The 21,721-nt window shown below is 36.8% G+C and overlaps 1 protein-coding gene across 2 annotated transcripts in view; it reads right to left on the bottom strand.

Moving 5' to 3' along the window:
- Positions 1-252: 252 nt before the first annotated feature.
- CENPI (centromere protein I) overlaps positions 253-21,721 on the bottom strand; it is a 73,212-nt gene continuing 51,743 nt past the window's right edge. For both annotated transcript variants that reach the window (XM_055338217.1, XM_055338218.1), the window contains exons 17-21: positions 21,400-21,524; positions 19,099-19,147; positions 18,484-18,702; positions 1,872-1,916; positions 253-1,172 (exon numbers count right to left, since the gene is read on the bottom strand). In XM_055338217.1, coding sequence (XP_055194192.1) covers positions 1,071-1,172; positions 1,872-1,916; positions 18,484-18,702; positions 19,099-19,147; positions 21,400-21,524 — 540 coding nt within the window. In that variant the 3' untranslated portion in view covers positions 253-1,070. The remainder of the gene's footprint in view (positions 1,173-1,871; positions 1,917-18,483; positions 18,703-19,098; positions 19,148-21,399; positions 21,525-21,721) is intronic.

Raw genomic sequence — 21,721 nt, 5'->3', positions numbered from 1 at the left:
AAAGCAGTACTTTGTATTGGTCATAGCTATACAACCAACACAAAAAAATATCTGTCACATAGTAAGCAAGGTAAATATGTATTGAATCAAATAATGAATGGGATTCTAATCTGAACACTACCCAATAATATAGTTTTGTTTTGCTTTAAAGAAAAAAAACAAAAAAAAAGAAAAGAAAAAAAACCCTCTAGAATATGCCCTTACAAACAAAAGTAAACTCAGCTTAATTTCTCTCAAATGATATGAATTTTATTAAAAGACAAAGAGTTACTTAGTAGCAGTGAAGCTGAATTTTCAGCAAGATATTCTAGCTATAATTTTTTTAAGTCTCAGAATTATCCCTGAAAATAAAGTCTCAGTTTATTTGAGCCTGAACACTTACAAATGGGATATGTAACATATACATAATACACATACACAATATAGTACAGTTTTGTGAAATCAAACTAGTATAAATAGGAACATTTTAGATTATCCCACAATCCTTTCCACTGCCTTCTCTCTTCAAATTGCTACCAGTGAAGGCCCAGGCTCCTAATCTACCAATTAGTTAGAGCTAGCTTTCACAGTTAAACATGTTATATACAATTAACTTGATGGCTGACACTGTTGTTCACAATAAGGAAAATGGCAATATCACCAGAGGTTGCAGAGGCAGGGCATTTTACATGAGTATGTCTGTGGCTAAATTGCCACTATATATTATATATTACCTGCTCTCTTCCATCAACACAATTTACAGTCCACAAGAATGTGAAAAATCCCACCACATAACAGATGTATAATTTGGTAGAAGGCAGGGCTTGATGATGAAGTCATTATTCAATAGTGGGCCAAAGAATCTAGATCCTGAAAAATATAGTTAGCCACACTGAGGCTCTCTGGAGCCATGCATAGAAGGCCAGTTCAAGTACTCCCTGAGGATGACAGTCTATTGATGAAAAGATTATGGAAACTCAAGTTGAGCCATTTGGCCTCTCTAGCAACAAGGAAAGGAATTTAGTCCAGTATGATCGGTTCATTTAAGTCTAAATTCATTTAATGTTGATGAGGTGGTTTATGCTCTCTGATCAGGGGACAGAAGAATGATGAATACTACCTCTTATGAAAAGTTTCAAGCCTTGTAACCCCTCTGAAAATAAATAGTCCAAATACCAGTTCCATTTCTTTCCCTGCAGGCACAAAAAAGGGAAGATTACTTGTGAAATATTTACTGTGCTTATTCTGTCTTCTCTTCTTTTCCTAGTAAAAATTCCCAATGTCCTGAATGCACATATCAAGGGTTAGCTCAGAGGGGCCAGGTTCCTAACTGGAACTCAGGCCCTAAAGTAACATTCAAACCAGAAAGTACCCAAAGTTTAAAGGCTAAACATTCCTTTTACTTTATTGGCAAAAAGTTTTAGCTATCCAACTGAACACGTCCTATGAAATGGAAATGGGTCATCATTCCCTTGTTCTAGAAATTTAATATCTAAAATAGATAACATGGGAGCAGACATTGTTATATTACTGTCTAGATTAAATATGTACACAGCAGAGTTTCTATAATAATGAGACAACTATGTTAGGTTTTGTTAAATCAGCCTCATGGCAGTCACACTTTGAATACATGCAACTGTACTATAAAATGAGACAATGCACAGATATAATGGCAAGAATCAAATTATGAGGAGTTCTATCTTAGGAAGTAGAGGGTAAATGCTAATAAATTCACATAAAAGTCACTGGAATGAATTCAGGAGGCAAACATTTCACTTTGATTTTGTGGAGGCAGCAGGCTTAAGACTGGGAGAAAAGTAAAAGTACAAATTTTTTGATAAAATAAAGCTATAGTAAATTCCTGAAACATGATGAAAATAAAATTTATTTACCCGAATAGAGCTCATGTTTACTGTTGTCCTTTCTTCTGGCCACTCCTTAAAAACAAAAACAAAACAACAAAAAAAGTGGGGAGATAGGAGATAGAAATATTTGGTTAGCAAAAATTACCAGAAAATTAAGATGGCTCTTCACTGACTCATTTGTTACATTTTATTCCTACTATCATTCTTGGATTCCTTTTAGGTCAACACTCACTATAACCTTCCATATTTCTCCCTAATAGCACAAACAGAAGGAAAAGTGAGATTACAGCGAATAAAGGGAGCTCCATTTTGCTAATTTATGGCCTCAAATCTGTGTTCAGCCACTGGAGTGAAGATAGAAGATATTAGAGAAGGCATCTGCTGAGGTAAAGGATACCTGAACTGAGTTTTAAGGGATGAGGAGGAAGTCTAGTGAGGCAGTCTGTGTACACAGGAGATTCTATAAAAACTAATTATGAAAACTCAGACCTAGGCAATCCCACATATTTTCCTATCTTTAACTATCACCCACTGTATTTCAATGAAAAGTCATCAATTCTATAACAAACATTTTTTATATATTACTAAGAAAAAACTATGCCTATTAAACTATGTATAGCACAATGTCTTCTTAACACTTAGAATTTTTCTTTTATGATGATTTTTAGATGTAGGCAGATTTTGATCATATATCATTTTTATAAACATGAAATGGTAAATATAAACAAAATTAAGTAGTGAAAAGTATTTCTAAAATTTTATATTTGGAGTTCTACTCTTCTGAATTACTTTTCTACTCAAGAGCCATAGATAATTATGTTTTTCACACAGTATCATCTTCTGTGCCAAAGTGTTGGCAATGCAACGTTTCTCAAAAAACTAAAAGATACTAGTGTTGGGGTCCCAATTACATAAACATAACCTACTTTTGGTTTCTGCTTCAAAGGAAAGTCCATAACAAGTATGATATACTGCTTCCCTCCCCTCTTCCTCCAAGGCATTTGTTTTTTGGGGCTTAAAGGAGTGTTCCAATATTTCCTCCAAGTTATTTCCCCAACCTGCTAACAACCATCCTGCAAGGTCTGATTCTGGTAATCTGCCTGGACATACTCAAAAACAGTAAACGACAACTATATTTTCATTGCTGCCTGGCTGACATCAATTGCAAGACACGCCCTGATCTCTGAGAAGTTAAAAAGTGAAAAGAACATGTGTTTTTACTGATTAAATATACTCCATGCTGATGAATTCCATATTTATTTCTCTAATTCCAACTTTTCTCCTGAACTCCAAGCCTAGCTTCAAACTGCCTATACTTCCACTTCTTGTATGTCTACAGACATTTCAAACTTAGGTAGATCAAAACAGAATTTGAGTCTCAACTTGCCCTCCCCCCAAACCAAAATAACCTCTCTTGTTTTTCACCAGTATTCCTATTATTAATAAATGGAACCACCATCAACTCAGTTGCTCAATTAAAAAAACCTCAAAACTGGGTGCCTGGGTGCTCAGTTGGTTAAATGTCTGCCTTCAGCTCAGGTCATGATCCTGGAATTCTGGGATCAAGTCCCGGGTCAGGCTCCCTGCTCAGTAGGGAGTCTGCTTCTTCCCCTACCCCTCCCCTCAACTTGTGTTCTCTCTCACTTGCTTTCTCTCAAATAAATAAAATCTTATTTAAAAAAAAGAATTATATAGGGACGTCTGAGTGGCTTAGTGGTTGAGCATCTGCCTTCTTTGGCTCAGAGTGTGATCCTAAGTTCCTAGGATAGAGTCCCACATCAGGTTCCCTGCAGGGAGCCTGCTTCTCCCTCTGCCTATGTCTCTCTCTCTCATGAATAAATAAAATTTGGGGATGCCTGGGTAGCTCAGCAGTTGATCGTCTGCTTTCAGCTCAGGGCGTGATCCCAGGTCCAGAGATCAAGTTCCGCATCAGACTCCCTGTGAGGAGCCTGATTCTCCCTCTATGTCTGTCCCTGACTCACTCCTTCCTTCCTTCCTTCCTTCCTTCCTTCCTTCCTTCCTTCCTTCCTTCCTTCCTTCCTTCCTTCCTTCCTTCCTTCCTTCCTTCCTTCCTTCCTTCCTTCTTCTTTCTCTCTCTCTCTGTATCTCTCATGAATAAATAAATAAAATCTTTAAAAAAATATAGCTTGCAAAAAATATCTTCTTAAACTCAAAAGTCCTTTTCTTTCTCTCATTCCCACTTTTTAAAATTAGTTCCAGAGGTAGAATTTAGCTATTCATCAGTTGCATATAATACCCAGGGCTCATTATATCAAGTGCTCTCCTTAATGCCCATAACCCAGTTATCCCTTCCCCCCTCCCCCATTCCCTCCAGTAACCCTCAGTTGTTTCCTGGAGTTCAGTGTCTCTTACGGTTTGCCTCCCACTTCTAATGAAGCCATTCATCAAGTCCTGTCCAACTTTTTGCAATATATCTCAAATCAATCCACTTCCATCCATTTCCACTACCACTACATGTACACAAATCTCTATCAGTATCTCTTGTCCAGACTCCACCAACAGCTTCCTAATTGGCGCCCCTGCAGCTACTTGGGCCTCTCATTATAACTCTATCCTCCACAAAATAGCCAAAGTAATCTCTGTCAATAAACATAAACTCAGGCCGTACTATGACTTTGCTTTAAATTTTTCAATTGTTTCCCATGGCACTTCAAAGAGATCTGTAAAAGACACAGCCCCTGAATCTCTGCTCTTATTTCATTCCATTCTCACTCTTGTTCCTTAAGCTATAAACCATACCAGCCTTCCTTTTCTCCTTGAACCCCTTGAGCCAGTGTACTATTCTCACCACCTGGAATTCTCTTATTCCAGCTATTCCTAGGCCGGCTGATTCTCATCTTTTAGAAGAAATATTAGACCAAATGCCACCTCCGCAAAAAGCCTTTCTTGAACACCCATTCCTGACAACTCCCCAATCACTCTTTCTCTTACCCCACCCTGATTATGTCCTTCACAGCATTTCTCAAAATTCAAAATTATCATGTTTACTTATTTCATTACTTATTTACTGTTCGTTCTCATTAGAACACAAACTCAATTTGGGCATAGATGGTATCTGTCTTCTCAGGCACTATCTTCCCAGTATGAGAAGCATAGTGAACACAAAATAAATATTTGTTGAATGAATAAAGAAACAACTACTGGGCAGCTCGGGTGGCGCAGTGGTTTAGCGCCACCTTCAGCCCAGGGCGTGATCCTGGAGTCCCACATTGGGCTCCCTGCATGGAGCCTGCTTCTCCCTCTGCCTGTGTCTCTCTGACTCTCTCTCTCTCTGTCTGTCTCTCATGAATAAATAAATAAAATCTTTAAAAAATAAAAAATAATTTTAAAAAATTTAAAGAGAAACTACTGATTCAAAGGTAATTATGCTAATAAAATCTAAAGCTTCAGAATTTCCTGAAATGTAAGCTCTACAAATGTCCAAAATATTTTGACTCTTTGATACTGAGAACAGACTGACCAAATTAAATTTACTAAATTATCTCTAAAACACTAATTTTAAATATTACAATTGTAAAATTCCATAAGATAAAACATCAGAATTAAATCATACTGCCATGGTATCAGAGGTTATTTCTACCATCTCAAAGGTAAGATATTTAGTTGGTGAGAAGGGCTCAAAAGGCACTCTCATAAAACCCAGATTGACATTAAAGCCTAGTATTTTCAGAACCAACAAAAAGGGCAGTTTCACATTTTGCCAAATGCACTCTATGCCACTAGAATTTAAACCTTCCAGTAAGAACCAACCTTCCTTCAACATTTTAAAAACTTTTCTGATTTTCTGATTTAAATATCAATTCCTGATCCTCCAAAACAAGTTTGTTTACCTTTGTTCGTGTTGATAATATTTACTACTTTAGAGACTCAGTCTTCTACCACACAATCTAGATGAAAAAATTATTTGACTTAAGAACATCAATCCTATTCTATTTATAATTCATTATAAGTTTTGCCAAATAAGAACTAGAAATAAATAAATAAAATCTTAAAAGGGAGGGCGGTGCCTGGGTGGCTCAGTTGGTTGAGCATCTGCCTTTGGCTCAGGTCATGATCCCGATGTCCTGGGATCAAGCCCCATGTTGGGCTCCCTGCTCAGTGGGGAGCCTGTTTCTCCCTCTCCCTCTGTCCCCTAGCTTGTGCTCTCCATCTCAAACAAACAAATAAATAAATAAAATCTTTTAAAAAATTAAAATAACTTCTACTAAAAGCAATTAATGATACCCAACAAAATCAAAAAATCACATTGAAAACAATCCAGTTAGCGCAATTTTACCCACAGACACACTTATATATGTATGAAATGGTGTATATGGTTTAAGAATATTCATTAGAGTATAATTTCATAACAGAACTAGAAAAAACTTAAATGTTCAATTTACAACTTATATGCTTAACTTTAACATAGATTCATATGATGGAATACTATGGAAACATCAAAAACAATGAGGCAGCCCTTTATGTACAAAAATAAAACATAAGCCTAGATATTAAGTCAAAAATTCAAGAGGCAAAAAAAAAATTCAAGAGGCAGAAAAGTAAATATGGTATACAGTGTTGTAAAAGATCATTTACAGAGAAATATACAGTATGTCTCTAGAAGGATATTCAAGAAACTGAACGTAGTTGCTTTATGATAAAAAGTATCCACATAAAGTTCCACTTCCAGGATGAAATCATGAGTTCCGAGGACCCACGCCCCAGAAAATAAGAAAATTTGGCAAAGACTGCTTTTTAAAAACCAGCACTTAAAGACTCTGAAGGTAGATATAAATTCAATAATCTAACATACTGCCTTAAGAAACTAGAAACAGGAAAGCAAACTAAACCCAAAGTAAGGGATCCCTGGGTGGCGCAGCGGTTTGGCACCTGCCTTTGGCCCAGGGCGCGATCCTGGAGACCCGGGATCGAATCCCATGTCGGGCTCCCGGTGCATGGAGCCTGCTTCTACCTCTGCCTGTGTCTCTGCCTGTCTCTGTCTCTCATGAATAAAAAAATAAAATCTTAAAAAAACCCCTACATATCAACAGATACAAATAACAGAATGAAAAGGCAACCTATGGAATAGGAGAGAAATATTTGTAAATCACTTATATGATAAGGGGTAAATATCCCGACTTCTTATATAAAGAACTCCTACAACTCAACAACAAAAAAACAAATAACCTGATTTGAAAAAAATGGGTGAAAGACTTGAATAGATATTCCTCCTAAAAAGATATACAGATGACCAATGAGCACATGAAAAGATGCTCTATATCACTAATCATGAGGGAAATGAGAATCAAACCCACAACAAAATACTACCTCACATCCACAGAATGTTTATTTTAAAAAATCAAAAAATAAGAAGTGCTGGTGAGGCCATGGAGAAATTGGAACCCATGTGCCCTGCTGGTATGAATATAAATTTAATATGGAAACACTTATGGAAAACAATACAGTGTTTCTTCAAAAAATATAAGTAGAATTACTATATGATCCAGCAATTCCACTTCTGGGTATACACCTGAAAGATCAGAAAGCAAGGACTTGAACAGATAATTTTATACCCATATTCACAGTAGCATTATTTTCAAGAGCTGAAAGTGGGAAGTAATCCAAGTGTCCATCAAAGGATAAAACAGACATGGGTGGACCTAGAGGATGTTATGCTAAATGAAATAAATCAGACTGAGAAAAACAAATACCAAGTGATTTCACTCATGTGGAATCTAAAAGACCAAACAAATGAATAAACAAACAAACAACAGAATTAGACCTATAAATACAGAAAACTGATGGCCACCAGAGGGAAGGGGGTTATGGGGAGATAAGTAAAATGAATTGTGGGGAGCAGGATTTACAGGCTTCCAGTTATGAAATAAATGAATTATGGAAATAAAAGGTACAGCATAGGAAATATAATAAATGGTATTGTAATAGCATTATATGGTGACAAACAGCAGCTACACTTGTGATGAGCATTGCATAATGAAGCTGAATCACTATGTTGTACAACTAAAATTAATTTAACATTGTGTGTTAACTATACTAAAATGAAAAAAATTTAAATAAATAAGGACTGAGATTTAAAAAAAAGGATGAACAGATAAGCAGAATGTGATATATACATATAGTGGAATATTATTTAGTCTTAAAGAAGAATATCTGTACACATGCTATATTAGGGATGAATCTTGAAGACATGCTAAGTGAAGCTACTTACAAAAGGACAAACACTATATGATTCCACTTATATGAGGTACCTAGAGTTAAGCCAAACTCAGACTAAAAATAGGATGGAGGCTACAAAGGGCTGTGGAGAGGAGGGAATAGGGAGTCACTATTTATTTTATTTTTTGTTTCAAGCTCAGGTATTTATTAGGCACCCACTGCACACCTTGGGAGAAGGCCTGGCTGGTGAACATAGTAATCCCCAGGACAGCTCTGGCCCCCATCCCACAAGCTCTCGGACTAGAATAGGGGGCAGCAAACATTACCAGCAAAACGACAGGGATGATGGGGGCCGTGAGAGCTGGGTGGCAGGGGGCTCCCTGCAGGTGGGAAGCCAGGGTAAGAAAGACCCCTCTGGCCCCCAGGAGAGGAAGAGCGGGCCCAGGTGCAGGTCTTCAGGCAACTGTGGGTTGAACAGCGTGTGGAACATTTGGGGGCATTTGGGGGCAATGCTGGTGGTCAAGGCCAAGCTCAGAGGGTGGGCTGTACTGCAGGTAGCCACAGGAGGCTTGGGGCAGAACAACAGTAGAACAGGCCACTGCGGGGGGGGGGGGGGCTCGCTGGTGGGCGGGGAGGCTCCCCATGTCCCGCCTCCTGACAGTACAGCCCAGCCCGTGGACGCAGCGCTCCTCAGAGCCGAAACCAAGGGTTGGACGTTCACCCAACTGAGCCACCCAGGCGCCTAGAATTCTACCAAACTTTTAAATAAGACTTAATTCCTATTCTCCTCAAACTATTCCAAAAAATATAAAAGCAAGGAAAGCTTCTAAATATATTCTACAAGGCCAGCATTACCCTGATAACAAAACCACACAAAGAAGCCACAAAAAAAGAAAACTTCAGACCAATATCCCTAACGTACACAGATAGCAAAAATCCTCCACAAAATAGGAGAAAATCACATATAACACATTAAAAAGATCATTCACTATTTGCAGATGACATTGTACTATATATATGAAACCCTAAAGACCTCACAAAAAAACTACTACAGCTAATAAATGAATTCAGAAAAGTCACAGGATATAAAATTAATATACAGAAATCCATTGCATTTCTGTACACAATAATAAAGTAGCAAAAAGCAACACAATTTCAACTGCACCAAAAAGAATAAAATATCTAGGAATAAATTTAACCAAAGAGCTGAAAGACTTATACTCTGAAAACTGTAAAACACTGATGAAAGAAACTGAAGATGATACAAAAAAATGGAAAAACATTCCATGTTCATGGATTAAAAAGAAAAATATTGTTAAAATGTCTATACTATCTGGAAAGAGCCCAGATGTCCATCAACAGTTGAATGGATAAAGAATATGTGATAAACACAACCACAAACACACACACACACACACACGAATATTATTCAGCCACCAAAAAGAAAGAAATCTTGCCATCTGCAATGATGTGGATGGAACTAAAGGGTATTATGTTAAGTGAAATAAATCAAAGAGAGACAAATACCATATGATTTTACTCATATGTGGAATTTTAAAAATGAACAGTTAAACATAGAAGAGGGGAAGGAAAATTAAAATAAGATGAAAACAGGGAGGCAAACCATAAGAGACACTTAACTCTAAGAAACAAACTGAGGGTTGATGGAGAGGAAGTAGTTGGGGGGGAGGAGTAATTAGGTGATGGGCATTAAGGAGGGCACTTGATGTAATGAGCACTGGATGTTGTATACAACTGATGAATCACTAAATTCTACCTCTGAAACTAGTGAAAAAATAATTTTTAAAATGTCTATACTACCTAAAGGAATCTAAAGATTTAATGCAATCCCCATCAAAATATCAACAGCAATTTTTAACGGAACTAGAATAAATAATCCTTAAATTTATATGGAACCATAGTAGACCCTGAGTAGCCAAAGCAATGTTGAAAACAAAGAATAAAGCTAGACATATCACAATTACAGGTTTCAAGGTATACTACACAAAGCTACAGTACTCAAAATGAATGGTACTGGCACAAAAATAGACACATAGATCAATGGAATAGAATAAGGAGTCCAGAAATAAACCCACGATTATATGGTCAATTAATCTATGAAAAAGGAGGCAAGATTATACAATGAGGAAGACATTCTCTTCAACAAATAGTGCTGGGAAAATTGGACAGTTACATGCAAAAAATCAAACTGGGGCGCCTGGGTGGTTCAGTTGGTTAAGCATGTGCCTTAGGTTATGATCCTGATGTCTCCCTCTGCCTACTGCTCATGTTCTCGCTCTCAAACAAATAAAGCTTTTTAAATTTTTAAATTAAAAAATTAACTCTTGGACTACATCAAAATAAAAAGCTTTTGCACAGCAAAGGAAACCTTCAACAAAACAAAAAGGCAACATAACAAAATGGGAGAAGATATATACAAATGATATAGCTGATAAGTGGTTAGTATCCAAAATGTATATAGAACCTATACAACTCAACACCAAAAAACGCAACTAATCCAAATTAAAAATGGGCAGAGGACATGAATAGATATTTTTCCATATAGACATATAGATGGTCAGCAGAAACATGAAAAAATGTTCAACATCCCTCATCATCAGGGAAATGCAAATCAAAACCACAGTGGGATTAACACCTTACACCTGTCAGGATGGCTAAAATCAAAAAAGCAAGAAATAAGAAATGTTGCTAAGGATATGGAGAAAAGGAAACCTTTGTACACTGTTGGTGGAAATACAAGCTGGTGCAGCCACTGTGGAAAGCAGTATGTAGGTTCCTCAAAAAATTAAAAACAGAATTATCACATTATCCAATAATTCTTCTACTGGGCATTTACAATAAAAATGAAAACACTAATTTGAAAAGATATATGCACCTCTATGTTTACTGCAGCATTATTTACAATAGCCAAAATATGGAATATCCACAAATGAATGGATCTCTCTCTCTCACTCACACACACACACACACACACACACAGGAACATTACTCGGCCATAAAAAAGAATGAGATTCTTCCATTTGCAATAACATGAATGACTCTAAAGGGTATAATGCTAAGTGAAATAAGTCAGTCAGAGAAAGACAAGTACCAAATGACTTCACTCATAAGTGGTATCTAAAAAAATAAAACAGAAAACAAAAACAACAAATGAATAAACAATAAGCAGAATCAGACCTATAAATACAGAAAACAAACTGATAGTTGCCAAAGGTGGAGGGGTTGGGCAAATTGGGTGAAGGGAAGTGGGGCAAATAGGCTTCCAGTTATGAAAGGAATAAGTCATGTGAATAAAAGACCCAGCATTAGGAGTATAGTCAATGACATTGTAATAGCCATGTAATGGGACAGATAGTACCTACACTTGTGGTGAAGAGAGCCTAATAAATAAACTTGTTGAAGTACTATCTTGTACACCTAAAACTAATGTAACACTGTATGTCAATTATACTCAAAAAAAGAAAGAAAACAATTTCATTTATAATAACCTCAAAAAAACCCCCAAAATAATCAGGAATAAATTTAACAAAAGAAGTATAAAACTTATACTATGAAAACTATAAAACATTGTTGACAAAGGCTAAATAATTGGAAAGACATTCTATGTTCATACATTAGAAGACAAAACTATTAAGATGGCAATACTATCCAAATTGATCTAGGGATTCAAGGTATTACCTATCAGAATCCCAGCTGGTTCTTTGTAGAAACTGGCAAGCTAATTCTAAAATTCATATGGAATTTCAAGAACAAGAATAGCCAAAACGACCTTGGAAAAGAACAAAGTTAGAGGTCTCGTATTTTCTGATTTCAAAGCTACAAGACAGTTTTGTACTGGTGTAAGGATAGACAAAGATCAATGGAAAAGAATGAAAGTCCAAAAATAAATCCATGTATCTATGGTCAATTGATCTTTGAGGGTTCTAAGACATTTTAATAGGAAAATAATCTTTTCAAAAAATGGTGTTGGGAAAACCGAAGAGCCACATGCAAAAACTGGAATTAGATACCTACCTGTATCACATACTATACAAAAATTAACACAAAATAGATTTTAAAAATCTAAATATAAGAACTAAAACTGGGTAGCCCAGGTGGCTCAGCGGTTTAGCGCCACCTTCAGCCCAGGGTGTGGTCCTGGAGACCCGGGATCCAGTTCCATGTGGGGCTCCCTGCATGGAGCCTGCTTCTCCCTCTGCCTGTGTCTCTGCCTCTCTCTCTCTCTCTCTCTCTCTCTCTCTCTCTCTCATAAATAAATAAATAAATAAAATCTCAAAAAAAGAACTAAAACTATAAAACTCTTATACAAAACATAGGAACAAATTCATGATCTTGGGTTAGGCAGTGATTTCTGCTATGACATCAAAAGCACAAGCAATACACTAACAACTAACAGCTGAGCTCCTGGATGGCTCAGTTGGTTAAACAACCAACTCTTGGGTTTCGGCTAGGGCCATGATCTCAGGGTCATGAAATTGAGCCCCGGGTTGGGTTCCATGCTCAGTGGGGAGTCTGCTTAGGATTTTTCCCCTTGGCACCTCCTACTTCTCTCTCTCTCTCTCTCTCTCTCTCTCTCTCTCTCTCTCTCTCTCTCTCAAATAAATAAATAAATAAATAAATAAAATCTTCAAAAAGGAAATTAAGAAAACTCTATTTACAATAGCTTTAAAGAGAGTGAAATATTTAGTAATAAACTTAACCAAAGGAGATGAATGACTTATACCCGGAGAAACTATAAAACACCAATAAAAGAATATATGCAAAAAATGGAAAGACACCTCGTGTTCATGGATTCAGAGAATTAATATTGGTAAAATGTCCATACAAACCAAAACAAAATACAGATTTAATGCAATCCCTATCAAAATCCCAATGGCATTCTTTACAGAAAGAAAAAAATAATAATGAAATTCACAAAGAACTACAAAAAACCCCAAGTAGTCAAAAAATTTTGGGCAAGAAGAACAAAGCTAGAGAAATCATACTTCCTTATTTCAAAATACATAAAGCCTCAGTAATCACACAGTATGGTACTTGTATGAAAACAGACACAAACGAAACAAAATAGAGCTCAGAAATTACAAGGATGCCAAGAATATACAATTGGGAAAGAGAGTTTCTTCCATAAATGGTGCTGGGAAAACTGGATGTCCACATGCAAAAGAATAAAATTGGACCCCTACCTTACACTACTCACAAAAATTAACTTGAAATAGATTAAAGACTTAAATGTAAAACCCAAAATTGTAGAACTCCTAGAAGAAAATATAGGGAAAAAGCTTCTCTGGATACTGGCCTTGGCAATGACTTCTTGGATAAAGCACCAAAAGCAAAAATGAGACAAGTGGGGTAACATCAAACTAAAAAGCTTTTTACAGGAAACGAAAAAATCAGCAAAGTGAAAAATCAGCCATACTGAATGGAAAAAAAATATTTGCAAACCATATATCTAATAAAGGGTTAATATCCAAAATACATAAGGAACTCCTACCTCAACAGCAAAAAAACCCAAATAACCCAATTAAGAAATGGGCAGGGGAACTGAAGAGACATTTCTCCCAAGAAGACATCTAAATGGCCACCAGATACATGAAAAGATGACCAACATCACTAATCATCAGGGAAATGCAAATTCAAACCATAATGAGATTATCACCTTGCAACAGTTAAGATTAATTTCATCAAAAACAAGTAATAACAAATGTTGGCAAGAATGTAGAGAAAAGGTACCCTTGCATACTGTGAGTAGGAATGTACACTGGTGCCTTGCTATGGAAAACAGTATGAAGATTCCTCAAAAAATTAAAAATAGAACTACCATATGGTCCAACAATTCCACTTCTGGGGATACATCCAAAGGAATTGAAGTTAGGATCTTGAAGACCTATCTAAACTCACATGTTCACTACAGCATTATTCACAATAGCCAAGACAGGGAAGCAACCTAAATATCCATCAATAGATGAATGGATCAAGAAAATGTGGTATATACATACAATGGAATATTATACAGCCTTTGTTGTTTCTTTAAAGATTTTACTTATTTGTTCATGAAAGACACAGAGAGAGAGGCAGAGACACAGGCAGAGGGAGAAGCAGATTCCCTGCAAAGAGCCTGATGTGGCACTCGATCCCGATCATGCCCTGGGCCAAAGGCAGACGCTCAACCACTGAGCCACCCAGGTGTCCCTTATGCAGCCTTTAAAAAGAAAGAGATCCTGCCATTTATGACAACATGGATAAACCTGAAAGGAATTATGCTAGGTGAAATAAGTCAAACACAGAAGGACAAATACTTCATGATACCACTTATATGCTGAATCTAAAATAATCAAACTCATAGAAGCTAAGAGCAGAATGGTAGTTGCCAGGGGCTGAGGAGACAGAGACATAGGAAATCATTTTTAAAAAGCACAAGAGACAAAATAAAAAATTCATAAATTAAAAGTTCACCAAAATTAAAAATGCTTGTCCTTCAAGAGATCAATAAAAAATTAAAAGATTGCCTACAGAGTAAGAAACATTTGTAAATCATTTATCTGATAAGTAACTTGAAACTAAATATAGAAATGACTCTCAATGAGCCAATAACAATAAGGCAAATAACCTCATTTAAAAATGGGCAAAGGGTGGGACACCTGGGTGGCTTAGCAGTTGAGCGTCTGCCTTTGGCTCAAGGCATGATCCCAGAGTCCCGGGATGGAGTCCCACATCAGACTCCTGCATGGAGCCTGCCTCTCCCTCTTCCTATGTCTCTGCCTCTCACTCTGTGTCTCTCATGAATAAATAAATAAAATCCTAAAAAAAGAATAACAAGTCTTGGGGAAGATACGGAGAAAATGGAACCCTTATACACCGTTGGTAGGAATGTAAAATGGTACAGCTACTTTGGAAAATAGTCTGAAGTTCCTCCAATAGTTAAACATAGAGGTACCATATAATCCAGCATTCTCACTCCCAAGTATATACCCAAGAGAAATGAAAACATGTTCACACAAAACCTTGTACACAAATCTTTATAGAAGCATCATTTGTAACAGCCAAAAAGTGGAAATACCCCAAAAGTCCATCAACTAATGGCTAACCAAAATGGAGCACATCTGTACTAAAAAATACTATTTGGCAATAAAAACAAATGAAGTACTGATAGGTGCTCTGTCATAGATGAACCTTTAAAAACATGCTAAGTGAAAGAAGCCAGTCACAAAATAACATATTGTATGAGTTCATTTTCATAAATTTCCAGAATAAGTGAATCTACATAGATATAAAAATATATTAGTTTTTTAAAGATTTTATTTATTCAACCACTAAGCCACCCAGGAACCCCTAAAAATAGATTAGTATTTGCAGGATGGGGGTGGGGAATGGGAAAACAGGAGTGACAGCCAAGGGGTGTAGGGTTTCTTTTTGGGATAATAAAAAACAATATAAAATATATTATGATGATGTACATCTCTGTGAATACACTAAAAGCCACTGAACTGTATATTTTAAATGTGTGAATTGTACTATATTTTAACTGTATCTTAATAAAGTTGTTTTAAAAAGACAAATTTTTAAAAAGCACCCATATCTTTTAAAGGTATATAATGAAGCATTTACAGCAAAATTGTATAACATTTGGTATTTGCTCCAAAATAATTGGGTGGGGTGAGAGGGTAAAACTGGGTGGGAGTAGAGACTGAGCTGGGTGATGGGTATGTGAGGGTTTATTGTACTATTCTCTCTACTTGTGTATGTTTGAAATTTACAACATTAAAAAAAAAGTTTTATAATAAAAAAAGTAACAAAGACTAACTCTATGGGAAGGAATTCCAAAATCTATGGTAAGGTAAGCCAGTATCTAGAAGATGAGAACCCAGATGGGTAAACCTAATTCTCAAAGTCCCTCTTGGCTTTTTCCAATTTGCCAATCCAGAGGAATCATCTGCAAAACTGAGCTGCACTTCCTTCAACTGGGTAAGGCAACTGAAGTAAAAGCACCGGGTTTGCCAAAAGTGTGAATTCTTATAAACCATCCCCTACTTTATACTAGAAAACCTGTGGGCAAGAAAACACTGGATGGGAAAAACAAGAAGCAATAAAAATGGCTACCTAAAGAGAAGAGAAAAAGGAGGAGAGGAGGATGGAAGCAAGATTTCAATAGTTTAGAATTCAGAATATGGTCAACCTGTTACATTTTCTATGAATGAAATTAAATTATAAAAAGCAACCTCTACAACATGAAAAGAAACTGAAACTGGGACGCCTGGGTGGCTCAGCAGTTGAGCATCTGCCTTTGGCTCGGAGTATGATCTGGAGGTCCCGGGATCGAGTCCCACACTGGGCTTCCTGCATGGAGCCTGCTTCTCCCTCTGCCTATGTCTCTGCCTCTCTCTCTGTGTGTCTTTCATGAATAAATAAAATCTTAAAAAAAAGAAACTGAAACAAACATACCTAAAATATAGTACCAAAAATATAGTACATGCACCGTACAATTTTAGTAGGGTTTAGTCCAGAGAGAAAAAGGACTAAAATTATTTCAAGTTTCATCCAGTAGTCTCATTATTAACAGCAATATAAATACTATTGATTTGAAACAAGTTTTTATATATTATATAAATCAGACAAGTTACTATGGAAGTGAGAAAAAAGAAGAATATCAGAAAAGCACTAAACTATACAGCTCTGAAATCCTTCTATGGACTTAAAAATGTAATTTTTACTCAAATGCTAAAATCAATCAATATGTTTTTGAAGGCCTACATAATACCCTTTTCACCATCTGGTCCCTGACTGCATTTCAAGACCTCATTTTCTATCATGCTACAGACTAGCCCAGTGGTTCTCAACCCTTATTGTATATCAAAATTGTATTTAAAAAGGAGATCCTGGATATCACTCTAGAATTATTAAATCAGAATCTCAGGGTGGGAGCAATCAAGGATGTATACTTTGGAAAAGCATCCATCCTGGGTACTTCTCCTCAGTTAGGGTGGAATCCTTACTCAAGCCCTACAATTCTACTTCAGGTCCTCAAACATGACAAGTTCTAAATAGGGGCCAGCAAAACATAGCCCATGGCTCACACTCAACCCAATACCTGTTTCTGTAAATAAACTTTCATTAGAACACAACTCTGTCCATTTGTTTACCACTGTCTATGGCTACTTTCATGCTACACCGGCAAGGTTGAATGAATAGTCTTGACACGGACAACATGGCCTACAAAGCCTAAATCATAGTCTAGTCCTCTAACAGAAAAATAATACTGTCCCCTGCTCTATCTTTGCATTTGTCTTCAAATATTGCTCCTGTCTTGGCAAGATCATGCTCATCATTCAAAACTCTGATTAGCATCACTTCTATAATGCCTGAATCAGGTTAGCACCCTCATACATTTTTTCATCATCCTCTGTACCTTCCCTGTATTACTCATCATTCTTTTTTTTAAGATTTTATTTATTTATTCATGAGAGACATACGGGGGGGGGGGCAGAGACACAGGCAGAGGGAGAAGCAGGCTCCATGCAGGGAGCCTGACGTGGGACTTGATCCCAGGTCTCCAGGATCACTCCCTGGGCTGCAGGCAGCTCTAAACCACTGTGCCACCAGGGCTGCCCTCATCATTCTTTATTCTATTTAATGACTTCCACCTCAACTAGACTGTAAGCTCTATGAAGATAACACCTAGATGTGTCTTGTTCACCACAGTGCCTGGTTCATTGCATGCACATATTAAGCAATTATTCAATGAATATCTCCCTATTCTGTACATTTCTTTTTCATTTTGTTAGATGCCTCAATGTTCTCATCTGTTGAGGAAATTCTGAATCTAGATTCTATCAGTGTATTTGTAATTTCATCATGTTCCATCATCCACATGTTTGATATGCACACCATTTGAATTCCTCAAGTCACTGATAAAGGAATGAAGTAACAAAGATCTAACACTGTGATAAGAAATGAAAATGACAAGGCTGAAGACCACACTCCCTCCCTTCCAGCATATTGATATCCATTAAAGCAGCAGTCTTTGGTGAAGATTCCAATTCTAATTATATTATCTATCCTACAGTCTTCCATCTTGTCTAAGAAGGATTTTATGAGAGCTTCTACTTCTCCACAGCCTTTCTTACCTGGTACCATTTCTACCCAAGCAGAACTGAATATGACTCCATCTTTCTCACAACTGTACCTTTTCTTATTTCACCTCACTGTATTGTATTAACATTTACAAGTCTGTACCCGCCACAAGCCCAAGCTCTTGGGAGGATAGAAGCTTACTTAAATTAACTGAACCCCCAAAACCTAGCACAGTGCTCAAAATCTAGCTGACACTTAAAAAGGAATGACTGAACACGTCTTACAATTCAGACACACTAAATTTATGGCATTTCCCATTACTGCCATTACAGTATTCCTATATAAAATCTAGAAATCTTTTAAATGTCCTTACCTGTAGCAGAAAGGAAACAGCATAACTCAATAGAGCAGGGTGATGAACTAAATTTAAACTGTTTTTATACTCTGCTACTCCAGTTTTTTCTAACACATCAGGGTCAATATAAAATCCTTTCTGGAAAGGTTTGGATGTCCACAGGCAACCAACCATGGCTGTCAAATAATGATTAAATTCTTGATAGGTCTTGCTGCTGAAATTGAACTCTGATTTTGTCTATTGAAAAAGAAAAAAACATTATAATCTATTCTCCCTTTTTTTCTTATTCCCAATAGATCATATATATCCAAACTCAATTTTTAAATTTTTTTTATTGGAGTTCAATTTATCAACATATAGCATATCAACCAGTGCTCATCCTGTCAAATGCCCCCCTCAGTGCCCATCACCCAGTCACCCCACCCACCTCCCTTTCCACTATCCCTTGTTTGTTTCCCAGAGTTAGGAATCTCTCATGTTTTGTCACCCTCACTGATATTTTCACTCATTTTCTCTCCTTTCCCCTTTATTCCCTTTCACTATTTTTTAGATTCCCCAAATGAATGAGACCATATAATGCCAAACTCAATTTTTAAACAATGGTGATTTAACACAGAACTTTATCATCCATACCTTTTGTACCAACTCATTTTTCTTGGCAGCTGTCAAATTTTTACGATATCTAAAAGAAAGAACAATGAAATTTTGAACATTAAATGCTTTTGAAATGTAAACATAAACAAAAGCATACATTTTAAATGTAATTATATGCAGATGTGCACATACACAAATACCCAGCTGTCTAGTTAAGGTTTTTATTCTTCTGTGCTACATTCTTCTCAAAGAATAAAAATTAATAGAGGTTCAAATAGAGTTACACATTTAAGATATGCATGTGACTATGTAAATTATGCCTGAATAAAAAAGAAAAAACAATGAAGGAAATGCTTTTGATGTTTCATTATAAAAAAGTAATAGAGGGGATCCCTGGGTGGCTCAGCAGTTTGGTGCCTGCCTTCAGCCCAGGGCATGATCCTGGAGTCCAGGGATTGAGTCCCACATCAGGCTCCCTGCATGGAGCCTGCTTCTCCCGCTGCCTGTATCTCTGCCTCTCTCTCCCTCTCTCTGTGTATCTCATGAATAAATAAATAAAATCTTTTTTAAAAAAAGTAATAGAGGCTCAAGAACAGAAACTGATGGGGTGCCTGGGTATCTCAATTAAGCAACTGACTTCAGCTCAGGTCATGATCTCCGGGTACTGGGATCGAGCCCCACATAGAGCTCCCCACTCAAGGGGGAGTCTGCTTGTCCCTCTCCCTCTAGTGCTCCTCCCCTCCTCCCCTTGCTCGTGCTCTTTTTCTCTCTCAAATAAATAAATAAAACTTAAAAAAAAGCAGTCACTGATTTAAAACATATTTTCTTAATGCAGAAAAAAGTACAGTAGGAAGGATAAAAGAGAAACTTATAAATTTTTTTTCTTGCCTAGGAAATATTTAATTAGTTTACAAACATTCTAACCTTGACATAATCTTACAAATTATGCCAAAAGGGTTTACAACTCTTGTGGACTACAAAGGGTAATTTCAGCCTATAAGTGAAAGAACTAGAGAAGATCAGAAATAGTACCTACAGTTTCATATAACTGGCAATAGTTCCCCTAATCTCCCAGAAAATGTTCTTTTTATCAGAGAAGCTAAGTAGACCTAAACTAGTTATCAGCCAATGACTAATTTTTCTTTAAGACATAGCAATGAGAATGAACGATACTGAGTGCACCAGTACCACTGCACAAATATTCTTTTTTTAAGATTTTATTTATTTATTCAGAGAGACACAGAGAGAGGCAGAGACATAGGAAGAGGGAGGAGAAGCAAGCTCCATGTAGAGAGCCTGATGCGGGACTCGATCCTGGGACTCCAGGATCACGCCCTGAGCCAAAGGCAGACACTCAACCGCTGAGCCACCCAGGCATCCTGCACAAAAGGTTCTCTCTTTTTTTTGTATTTTTTATTAGAGTCTGTTTTGCCAACATATAGTTTAGCAGTCAGTGCTCATCCCGTCAAGTGCCCCCCTCAGTGCCCGTCACCCAGACACCCCATCCCCCCGCCCACCTCCCTTTCTACCACCCCTTGTGGTTTTGATTTGTATTTCCCTGATGGCAAGTGATGTGGAGCATTTTCTCATGTGCTTGTTGGCTATGAATATTTAATTTTTAAAAATTTTGAGTATAGCTGGCATACAATGTGACATTAGTTTCAACTATGCAACACAGTGATTTGACAAGGCTATACATTATGCTATGCTCACCACAGTAGCTATCATCTGTCACCACACAAAGCTATTATATCACTGACTATATTCCCTATGCTGTGCCCTTTATTCCCATTAACTATGAATTTTTTCTTATTTTTAATAGATATATTCTTTTCTTTTTTAAATATTTTATTTATTTATTTGAGAGAGAGAGAGAGAGAGAGAGAATGAGCAGGGAAGGGGCCGAGGCAGGGGAGAAGTAAACATCCTGCTGAGCAGGAAGCCTGGTGTGGGGCTCAATCCCAGGACTCTGGGATCATGACCTCAGCAGAAGGCAGATGCTTAACTGACTGATCCACCCAGACACCCCAACGATGAAATTTTTTAAATCCATATCCCCTACAGTGACATCTCAAAAACACAGTTAAAATAGTCCCATATTGGAAGGTCATTACCAAAAGAGAGACACAAAAACAAAAACAAAAACAAAAACAAAAACAAAAGAGAGACACGATCCCTATTTCCATAGGTTCTGGCAGAAAATGGAAATAGTTTTATTGTATTTAATATTTTATTACATTATATACAGTGTTTATTTTAGTGTATCTATAAGTTATTTATTATACAGTTGAAAAAGAAGTATGATATGTTAATTTATAAAATGGTAGAAATGCTTTGTACCTGTGCATGATATAACATAGCTGGTTCAGGATACTGGAATCTAGGCTGAGGAGAGCAGGATAGAAGATCCCCGGAGGAAATAATACCACCAATGGAAGGTTATAATTTATATATATGTCACACACCTTTCAGGAAGAATGATAACATCAGTATATAGATTATCCCCCAGAACCCCTCAACCAAGTTCACCCAAAGAATTATCAATAGAGAATAAGCAATAATAGAACCTAAGATTTGGACCTGCCTGATTCATAAATAGGTAGCCACAGCCTGCTTAAAAATGTACCTCTCTAATCATCAAACTTGCCATAGAGGATTATTT

Source organism: Nyctereutes procyonoides, unplaced genomic scaffold (assembly GCF_905146905.1).
Source record: "Nyctereutes procyonoides isolate TBG_1078 unplaced genomic scaffold, NYPRO_anot_genome, whole genome shotgun sequence".
Lineage (NCBI taxonomy): Eukaryota > Metazoa > Chordata > Mammalia > Carnivora > Canidae > Nyctereutes > Nyctereutes procyonoides.
Note: the sequence above shows the minus strand (reverse complement) of the source record. Positions and strands in the feature narration are given on the sequence as shown.